Raw genomic sequence first — 12,043 nt, 5'->3', positions numbered from 1 at the left:
GTCATATAATGGCCAGTGTTATTCTTCAAGTAAATACATGACTGCCTTTTCTGACGAGTTGCACGAAACCACAAAAGGTGCACTCTATAAAAGGAGTTGGACTTCTTTCAGCAGACACACAGGCCCAGTTTGGTTTACAAAACAAAAACTGAGCTTTACTTACATTACCCAGGTCCAAGTCTTTGCCTCTTGTTGATGTTTGTTTTTTTTACTGCAGTGGTGATGTCATGCCGACAGTGCTGCAGCCAATCACTGATCTCAGCGGCTCTGCTGATGAACAAGATGCCACAATATGCTGAGCACAGTGATTGGCTTCTGCATTGATAACGCGAGGTCACCGCTGCAGCCCAACAGAAACTGGGGCAGTGGTGGATAGGCAGCGATGGACACAGTAAGGGCAAGGAAAGCTGTTTGTTTTTTGTTACATTTAATTGAGGCTGCAAGCAAAACTTTTTTGAACGAGGACAAAACTTAACTTACAGCCAAACCTATCACATATATAACATCAGCACTAGTACTATATCACATTCACACTTTATACAGGGGATTAATATAATACCTCTTTAAAGGAAGCCATCTGCTTCTGGATCCGGTTCACAAACCTCCACTGTATGACAAGACTAATTAAAATATAAAATAGGATTAAAAATATATTAGTTGCATTCTGTATTTTGAGAAGGTATGGAAAATAAATAACATTGGGCCTGAGATTTCACTTTTAAATATCTTATTAGTCACCTATGTAGACATTGACAATATACAGAGAATCCAAGTTTTAAATGGGGCATTCCGATTTGGACACTTTTCAAATCACCAAAGAGGTAATTGTAACTTGAGAGGCCCACCGAGAGGAACTTGTACGATGGGTTATTGTCAGCATTGGAGACATTGGCTGGTTCCAGATAATTTAGATGAATCCAAGAAGTAGTACCTCTTCATCTGAAGACTAAGGCCATGTGCACACATTGCGGATTCTGCTGCGGATTCGCAGAGTTTTTGGCCCTGCGGATCCGCAGCAGATTTTGCTGCGTTGTACAGCACTATTGTATTCAATGGAAATTAAAAAACGCTGTGCACATGCTGCGGTTTTTTCCACGCGGATTTGCTGCGCTTTCAAATCCGCAGCATGTCAATTCTTTGTGCGGAATCCGCAGCGGTTTTACACCTGCTCCATTGTACAGGTGTCAAACCGCAGGCTAATCCGCAGGTAAACCGCAGGTCTTTTGACCTGCAGATTTTTCCAAATCCGCGCGAAAAATACCCAGCACCTTCCACAACGTGTGCACATGGCCTACATTCATGCTGTTTAATTAAATTGAAATGGGATAAAACTTATTGATTTATGCAATTCCTGTGTTAATGACCCCATGTTTATCAGCTATATAGATGTTAAATCAATTTTGCTTGATGTGGTATCAGCATGGAAAGACGTAAAGGCAGGCCTTGATTGGGACATCAGATGGACTTCCTTACACAAAAGAATAGGCAGCCAGCGGCATGGGAACAGATCTATAGAATTAAGTAAACATAGTGCAATTTGATTTATTTTCCAATTTTAGGCCCCAATTCATCAAGGAGTTTTAGCCAGTATTCTGTTGTACGCTGCCTTAAAATTTAGGGAAATGTCACATTTTTATGGCTATCTTAGCCTGATCTGTAAACTTTTAGAACGAGCACATCTGAGGCAGGATGGGGCCAAGCCCATCCAACAAATACATCATAGTTTATTTCACAAAAGTGAATTAAGTGACACCAAAGATGTACATCAGTCCCTGGCAGGAGTAAAATTTCTGAAAGAAGTGCATGCATGGCAGCTGGAAGATGCACCAAATTTCTTAAGCAGCACACATATGCCCCTTCACTAAGCCTAGTGTACAATATGGCAGTCCTAGACAATAAGGGCCTCAATGTGCACATTTATTTAAACTGTGCTCCTAGCTAAATGATAAATTTGGTGTATCTTTAGATTGTCAAGTCTAAACGTACTCATCTACTAGGTGGCTTACATTGTGTTAAAAACCTGACTCATTTTTGGCCATGCCTCTTTTCCCCCCTTGTTGGACAAACCTCAGAAAGTGTCTAAAACGCAACAAAAGCGGTGCATGGCATGCAAGTCAGTTTGCGGAGCACATTTCACAACTATTTTGACACATTTAGCATAATAAATCTCCTTGAAGATCTACTTACTGTATGTACTCTTTCTTGTTCTTGTTTGTGACTACTATGTCTGATCCACCAGGCATCAGATCATGTTGATGGGTCTGAAAGAAAAAATAAATAATTGTGTAGATGCCAAATCATTCAGCTTGTCCTACCTGTGCCACTCTAGAAGTGAGCCATCTCTACCTGTCCGAACAGCTCTTCATCCACAGTGAATCGCAGGTCTAGTTCTTCTGGATCATTCTCAAGTATCCACAGGAGAGAATTGTAATATTCACTATCCTGGGAGACAAACCACAATAAATTAGGATGATCATCATCATCACACAGAAACATGAGGTTCTCTTACAAAGTCTACCACCACCTTTTGTACGGAAGTAAGCCTGTCCATAGATTCTAAAAAGTTCTTATTTTAAACACACAAAAAAAAATGCAAGAAAACTACAATGGATTAATCTAGTAGGCACATAAGCATATGTTCACCTTCGAGTTCTTCTTTCGGTTCACATATAGAGTTTAGCTAAGCGGTGAAGGATGTGTCTGACCCCATGACTGACTATTGTGTGACAGGTAGTGTTGAGCATTCCGATACCGCAAGTATCGGGTATCGGCCGATACTTGCTGTATCGGAATTCCGATACCGACTTCCGATATTTTTTCAATATCGGAATTCGGCATCGGAATCGGAAGTTCAAAGTTGATTGACGGCCTGACGTCATCATGATGCGCGGTGTGTGCACATCATGATGCGCCGTCATTTCGGCCCTTCCGGGGGTCTCTGCCGGCCTGCCGGGGGGCTGTGTGGACTGCCCGGGGTCTGTACCGGCCTGCCGGGGGGCTGTGCCGGCCTGCCGGTGGTCTGTGCACCCTGTGGGGGTCTGTACCGGCCTGCCGGGGGGCTGTGCCGGCCTGCCGGTGGTCTGTGCACCCTGTGGGGGGCTGTGCCGGCCTGCCGGGGGGCTGTGCCGGCCTGCCGGGGGGCTGTGCCGGCCTGCCGGGGGGCTGTGCCGGCCTGCCGGGGGGCTGTGCCGGCCTGCCGGGGGGCTGTGCCGGCCTGCCGGGGGGGCTGTGCCGGCCTGCCGGGGGGCTGTGCCGGCCTGCCGGGGGGCTGTGCCGGCCTGCCGGGGGGCTGTGCCGGCCTGCCGGGGGGCTGTGCCGGCCTGCCGGGGGGCTGTGCCGGCCTGCCGGGGGGCTGTGCCGGCCTGCCGGGGGGCTGTGCTGATGTCCGGGGGTCTGTGCAAGCATCGTCCGATGGGACTACAAGTCCCATCTGGCGATGCCTGCTACCATGACAGTGATTGACACATTAGGCAATGATGGGACAGTAGTAGTCCCATCATCCGGCTAATGTGTTAAATGTTAAAAAAAAAAAAAAACACTACATACATACTACATACATACTACATGCATGCTACATACATACTACATGCTACATACATACTACATATATACTACATGCATGCTACATACATACTACATGCTACATACATACTACATGCATGCTACATACATACTACATACTACATATATACTACATGCATGCTACATACATACTACATGCTACATACATACTACATGCATGCTACATACATACTACATACTACATATATACTACATGCATGCTACATACATACTACATGCTACATACATACTACATGCTACATACATACTACATGCTACATACATACTACATATATACTACATACTACATATATACTACATACTACATACATGCTACATACATACTGCATACTACATACATACTACATGCATGCTACATACATACTACATGCATGCTACATACATACTACATGCATGCTACATACATACTACATGCATGCTACATACATACTACATGCATGCTACATACATACTACATGCATGCTACATGCATGCTACATGCATGCTACATGCATGCTACATACTACATGCATGCTACATGCATGCTACATACATACTACATGCTACATACATACTACATGCTACATACATACCACATACATACTACATACATACTACATGCTACATACATACTACATACATACTACATACATACTACATGCATGCTACATACATACTACATGCTACATACATACCACATACATACTACATACATGCTACATACATACTACATACATGCTACATACATGCTACATACATGCTACATACATGCTACATACATGCTACATGCATGCTACATGCATGCTACATACATACTACATATATACTACATATATACTACATGCTACATACATACTACATATATACTACATGCATGCTACATACATACTACATGCTACATACATACTACATACATGCTACATACATGCTACATACATACTGCATGCTACATACTACATACATACTACATACATACTACATACATGCTACATACATGCTACATACATGCTACATACATACTACATGCTACATACATACTACATACTTACCACATACATACTACATACATGCTACATACATACCACATATATACTACATACATGCTACATACTGCATGCTACATGCATGCTACATACATACTACATACATACTACATACATACCACATATATACTACATACAATACATTCATACAATACATACATAGACATACAGTACATATAACATAGAGTAACATACTTACCAATACTTGTCACATTGTTCCCCGAAGCCATTGTCTTTTCCGGAATAAATATTAACATAACAAACCACAAAAATACTCACCCACGATCCGAAGCAGTCCACGAGTGTGTCCCACGACGATCTTGGGTAGAGAACTGCAGCATCAGATGATGCTGCCGTTCTCTACGGGCTGCTGGAATCCAATGACGGAAGGTAGGTATCCTTCCGCACTGTATTCCTCCGCCACTTAAAAAAAAAGTCCCTAGTCTCACTTTATGCCATTGCTGCGTGGGAAATTCCCACACAGCAATGGCATAAAGTGAGACTAGGGACTTTTTTTTTTTTTTTTTTTTAAGTGGCGGAGGAATACAGTGCGGAAGGATACCTACCTTCCGTCATTGGATTCCTGCAGCCCGTAGAGAACGGCAGCATCATCTGATGCTGCAGTTCTCTACCCAAGATCGTCGTGGGACACACTCGTGGACTGCTTCGGATCGTGGGTGAGTATTTTTGTGGTTTGTTATGTTAATATTTATTCCGGAAAAGACAATGGCTTCGGGGAACAATGTGACAAGTATTGGTAAGTATGTTACTCTATGTTATATGTACTGTATGTCTATGTATGTATTGTATGAATGTATTGTATGTAGTATATATGTGGTATGTATGTAGCATGTAGTATGTATGTAGTATGTATGTAGCATGCATGTAGCATGCAGTATGTATGTAGCATGCATGTAGTATATATGTAGTATGTATGTAGCATGCATGTAGTATATATGTAGTATGTATGTAGCATGCATGTAGTATGTATGTGGTATGTATGTAGCATGTAGTATGTAGGTAGCATGCATGTAGTATATATGTAGTATGTATGTAGCATGTAGTATGTATGTAGTATGTATGTAGTATGTATGTGGTATGTATGTGGCATGTAGTATGTATGTAGCATGCATGTAGCATGCATGTAGTATGTATGTAGCATGCATGTAGTATGCATGTAGCATGCATGTAGTATGCATGTAGTATGTATGTAGCATGCATGTAGCATGCATGTAGCATGCATGTAGCATGCATGTAGCATGCATGTAGCATGCATGTAGCATGCATGTAGCATGTATGTAGTATGCATGTAGTATGTATGTAGTATGTATGTAGTATGTATGTGGTATGTATGTGGCATGTAGCATGTATGTAGCATGCATGTAGTATATATGTAGTATGTATGTAGCATGTAGTATGTATGTAGTATGTATGTAGTATGTATGTAGTATGTATGTAGTATGTATGTAGTATGTATGTGGTATGTATGTAGCATGCATTATGCATGTAGCATGCATGTAGCATGCATGTAGTATGTATGTAGCATGCATGTAGTATGTATGTAGCATGCATGTAGTATGTATGTATGTAGTATGTATGTAGCATGCATGTAGTATGTATGTAGTATGTATGTAGCATGCAGTATGTATGTAGCATGCAGTATGTATGTAGCATGTATGTAGCATGTATGTAGTATATATGTAGTATGTATGTAGCATGTAGTATGTATGTAGCATGCATGTAGTATATATGTAGTATGTATGTAGCATGTAGTATGTATGTAGCATGCATGTAGTATGTATGTAGTATATATGTAGTATGTATGTAGCATGTAGTATGTATGTAGCATGCATGTAGTATATATGTAGTATATATGTAGCATGTAGTATGTATGTAGCATGCATGTAGTATATATGTAGTATGTATGTAGCATGTAGTATGTATGTAGTATGTATGTGGTATGTATGTGGTATGTATGTAGCATGTAGTATGCATGTAGCATGCATGTAGTATGTATGTAGCATGTATGTAGTATGTATGTATGTAGTATGTATGTAGCATGCATGTAGTATGTATGTAGTATGTATGTGGTATGTATGTAGCATGTAGCATGTATGTAGCATGCATGTAGTATGTATGTAGCATGTATGTAGTATGTATGTGGTATGTATGTGGCATGTAGTATGTATGTAGCATGCATGTAGTATGTATGTAGCATGCATGTAGTATGCATGCATGTAGTATGTATGTATGTAGTATGTATGTAGCATGCATGTAGCATGCATGTAGTATGTATGTAGTATGTATGTAGTATGTATGTAGTATGTATGTAGTATGTAGTATGTATGTAGCATGCATGTAGTATATATGTAGTATGTATGTAGCATGTAGTATGTATGTAGCATGCATGTAGCATGTATGTAGTATGTATGTAGTATATATGTAGTATGTATGTAGCATGTAGTATGTATGTATCATGCATGTAGTATATATGTAGTATGTATGTAGCATGTAGTATGTATGTAGTATGTATGTAGTATGTATGTGGTATGTATGTGGCATGTAGTATGTATGTAGCATGCATGTAGCATGCATGTAGCATGTAGTATGTATGTAGCATGCATGTAGTATATATGTAGTATGTATGTAGCATGCATGTAGTATGTATGTGGTATGTATGTAGCATGTAGTATGTATGTAGCATGCATGTAGTATATATGTAGTATGTATGTAGCATGTAGTATGTATGTAGTATGTATGTAGTATGTATGTGGTATGTATGTGGCATGTAGTATGTATGTAGCATGCATGTAGCATGCATGTAGTATGTATGTAGCATGCATGTAGTATGTATGTAGCATGCATGTAGTATGCATGTAGTATGTATGTAGCATGCATGTAGCATGCATGTAGCATGCATGTAGCATGCATGTAGTATGTATGTGGTATGTATGTAGCATGTATGTAGCATGCATGTAGTATGTATGTAGCATGTAGTATGTATGTAGTATGTATGTAGTATGTATGTAGTATGTATGTAGTATGTATGTGGTATGTATGTAGCATGTAGTATGTATGTAGCATGCATGTAGCATGCATGTAGTATGCATGTAGTATGTATGTAGCATGCATGTAGTATGTATGTAGCATGCATGTAGTATGCATGTAGTATGTATGTAGCATGCATGTAGCATGCATGTAGCATGCATGTAGCATGCATGTAGTATGTATGTGGTATGTATGTAGCATGTATGTAGCATGCATGTAGTATGTATGTAGCATGTAGTATGTATGTAGTATGTATGTAGTATGTATGTAGTATGTATGTAGTATGTATGTGGTATGTATGTAGCATGTAGTATGTATGTAGCATGCATGTAGCATGCATGTAGTATGCATGTAGTATGTATGTAGCATGCATGTAGTATGTATGTATGTAGTATGTATGTAGCATGCATGTAGTATGTATGTAGTATGTATGTAGCATGCAGTATGTATGTAGCATGCAGTATGTATGTAGCATGTATGTAGCATGTATGTAGTATATATGTAGTATGTATGTAGCATGTAGTATGTATGTAGCATGCATGTAGTATATATGTAGTATGTATGTAGCATGTAGTATGTATGTAGCATGCATGTAGTATGTATGTAGTATATATGTAGCATGTATGTAGCATGTAGTATGTATGTAGCATGCATGTAGTATATATGTAGTATATATGTAGCATGTAGTATGTATGTAGCATGCATGTAGTATATATGTAGTATGTATGTAGCATGCATGTAGTATGTATGTGGTATGCATGTAGCATGTATGTAGCATGCATGTAGTATATATGTAGTATGTATGTAGCATGTAGTATGTATGTAGTATGTATATAGTATGTATGTGGTATGTATGTGGCATGTAGTATGTATGTAGCATGCATGTAGCATGCATGTAGTATGTATGTAGCATGCATGTAGTATGTATGTAGCATGCATGTAGTATGCATGTAGTATGTATGTAGCATGCATGTAGCATGCATGTAGCATGCATGTAGCATGCATGTAGTATGTATGTAGTATGTATGTGGTATGTATGTAGCATGTAGCATGTATGTAGCATGCATGTAGTATATATGTAGTATGTATGTAGTATGTATGTAGTATGTATGTAGTATGTATGTAGTATGTATGTAGTATGTATGTAGTATGTATGTGGTATGTATGTGGTATGTATGTAGCATGTAGTATGTATGTAGCATGCATGTAGCATGCATGTAGTATGCATGTAGTATGTATGTAGCATGCATGTAGTATGTATGTATGTAGTATGTATGTAGCATGCATGTAGTATGTATGTAGTATGTATGTAGCATGCAGTATGTATGTAGCATGTATGTAGCATGTATGTAGTATATATGTAGTATGTATGTAGCATGTAGTATGTATGTAGCATGCATGTAGTATATATGTAGTATGTATGTAGCATGTAGTATGTATGTAGCATGCATGTAGTATGTATGTAGTATATATGTAGCATGTATGTAGCATGCATGTAGTATATATGTAGTATGTATGTAGCATGTAGTATGTATGTAGTATGTATGTGGTATGTATGTGGTATGTATGTAGCATGTAGTATGCATGTAGCATGCATGTAGTATGTATGTAGCATGTATGTAGTATGTATGTATGTAGTATGTATGTAGCATGCATGTAGTATGTATGTAGTATGTATGTGGTATGTATGTGGTATGTATGTAGCATGTAGCATGTATGTAGCATGCATGTAGTATGTATGTAGCATGTATGTAGTATGTATGTGGTATGTATGTGGCATGTAGTATGTATGTAGCATGCATGTAGTATGTATGTAGCATGCATGTAGTATGTATGTATGTAGCATGCATGTAGCATGCATGTAGCATGCATGTAGCATGTATGTAGTATGTATGTAGTATGTATGTAGTATGTATGTAGTATGTATGTAGCATGTATGTAGCATGTAGTATGTATGTAGCATGCATGTAGTATATATGTAGTATGTATGTAGCATGTAGTATGTATGTAGCATGCATGTAGCATGTATGTAGTATGTATGTAGTATATATGTAGTATGTATGTAGCATGTAGTATGTATGTAGCATGCATGTAGTATATATGTAGTATGTATGTAGCATGTATGTAGCATGCATGTAGTATATATGTAGTATGTATGTAGCATGTAGTATGTATGTAGTATGTATGTAGTATGTATGTAGTATGTATGTAGTATGCATGTAGCATGCATGTAGCATGCATGTAGCATGCATGTATGTAGTATGTATGTAGCATGCATGTAGTATGTATGTAGTATGTATGTAGCATGTAGTATGTATGTAGCATGCATGTAGTATATATGTAGTACGTATGTAGCATGTAGTATGTATGTAGCATGCATGTAGCATGTATGTAGTATGTATGTAGCATGCATGTAGTATGTATGTATGTAGTATGTATGTAGCATGCATGTAGCATGCATGTAGTATGTATGTAGTATGTATGTAGTATGTATGTAGTATGTATGTAGTATGTATGTAGTATGTATGTATGTAGCATGCATGTAGTATATATGTAGTATGTATGTAGCATGTAGTATGTATGTAGCATGCATGTAGTATGTATGTAGTATGTATGTATGTAGTATGTATGTAGTATGTATGTAGCATGTAGTATGTATGTAGCATGCATGTAGTATATATGTAGTATGTATGTAGCATGTAGTATGTATGTAGCATGCATGTAGGATGTATGTAGTATGTATGTAGTATATATGTAGTATGTATGTAGCATGTAGTATGTATGTAGCATGCATGTAGTATATATGTAGTATGTATGTAGCATGTAGTATGTATGTAGTATGTATGTAGTATGTATGTGGTATGTATGTGGCATGTAGTATGTATGTAGCATGCATGTAGCATGCATGTAGCATGTAGTATGTATGTAGCATGCATGTAGTATATATGTAGTATGTATGTAGCATGCATGTAGTATGTATGTGGTATGTATGTAGCATGTAGTATGTATGTAGCATGCATGTAGTATATATGTAGTATGTATGTAGCATGTAGTATGTATGTAGTATGTATGTAGTATGTATGTGGTATGTATGTGGCATGTAGTATGTATGTAGCATGCATGTAGCATGCATGTAGTATGTATGTAGCATGCATGTAGTATGTATGTAGCATGCATGTAGTATGCATGTAGTATGTATGTAGCATGCATGTAGCATGCATGTAGCATGCATGTAGTATGTATGTAGTATGTATGTAGTATGTATGTGGTATGTATGTAGCATGTAGCATGTATGTAGCATGCATGTAGTATATATGTAGTATGTATGTAGCATGTATGTAGCATGTAGTATGTATGTAGTATGTATGTAGTATGTATGTAGTATGTATGTGGTATGTATGTGGTATGTATGTAGCATGTAGTATGTATGTAGCATGCATGTAGCATGCATGTAGTATGTATGTAGCATGCATGTAGTATGTATGTAGCATGCATGTAGTATGTATGTATGTAGTATGTATGTAGCATGCATGTAGTATGTATGTAGTATGTATGTAGCATGCAGTATGTATGTAGCATGCAGTATGTATGTAGCATGTATGTAGCATGTATGTAGTATATATGTAGTATGTATGTAGCATGTAGTATGTATGTAGCATGCATGTAGTATATATGTAGTATGTATGTAGCATGTAGTATGTATGTAGCATGCATGTAGTATGTATGTAGTATATATGTAGTATGTATGTAGCATGTAGTATGTATGTAGCATGCATGTAGTATATATGTAGTATATATGTAGCATGTAGTATGTATGTAGCATGCATGTAGTATATATGTAGTATGTATGTAGCATGTAGTATGTATGTAGTATGTATGTGGTATGTATGTGGTATGTATGTAGCATGTAGTATGCATGTAGCATGCATGTAGTATGTATGTAGCATGTATGTAGTATGTATGTATGTAGTATGTATGTAGCATGCATGTAGTATGTATGTAGTATGTATGTGGTATGTATGTAGCATGTAGCATGTATGTAGCATGCATGTAGTATGTATGTAGCATGTATGTAGTATGTATGTGGTATGTATGTGGCATGTAGTATGTATGTAGCATGCATGTAGTATGTATGTAGCATGCATGTAGTATGTATGTATGTAGTATGTATGTAGCATGCATGTAGTATGTATGTAGTATGTATGTAGTATGTATGTAGTATGTATGTAGTATGTATGTAGTATGTATGTAGTATGTATGTAGCATGTAGTATGTATGTATGTAGCATGCATGTAGTATATATGTAGTATGTATGTAGCATGTAGTATGTATGTAGCATGCATGTAGCATGTATGTAGTATGTATGTAGTATATATGTAGTATGTATGTAG

The 12,043-nt window shown here is 37.9% G+C and overlaps 1 protein-coding gene across 3 annotated transcripts in view; it reads right to left on the bottom strand.

Moving 5' to 3' along the window:
• The window catches only part of NEDD4 (NEDD4 E3 ubiquitin protein ligase), a 209,801-nt gene that overhangs the window by 14,392 nt on the left and 183,366 nt on the right, over nt 1-12,043 (bottom strand). For all 3 annotated transcript variants that reach the window (XM_073587011.1, XM_073587009.1, XM_073587010.1), the window contains 3 exons: nt 2,347-2,442; nt 2,188-2,261; nt 560-620 (listed from right to left, as the gene is read on the bottom strand). In XM_073587011.1, the coding sequence (XP_073443112.1) occupies nt 560-620; nt 2,188-2,261; nt 2,347-2,442 (231 nt within the window). The remainder of the gene's footprint in view (nt 1-559; nt 621-2,187; nt 2,262-2,346; nt 2,443-12,043) is intronic.

The sequence above is a fragment of the Dendrobates tinctorius genome, unplaced genomic scaffold (assembly GCF_039654945.1).
Source record: "Dendrobates tinctorius isolate UK_male_01 unplaced genomic scaffold, ASM3965494v1 ptg000097l, whole genome shotgun sequence".
Taxonomy (NCBI): Eukaryota; Metazoa; Chordata; class Amphibia; order Anura; family Dendrobatidae; genus Dendrobates; species Dendrobates tinctorius.
Note: the sequence above shows the minus strand (reverse complement) of the source record. Positions and strands in the feature narration are given on the sequence as shown.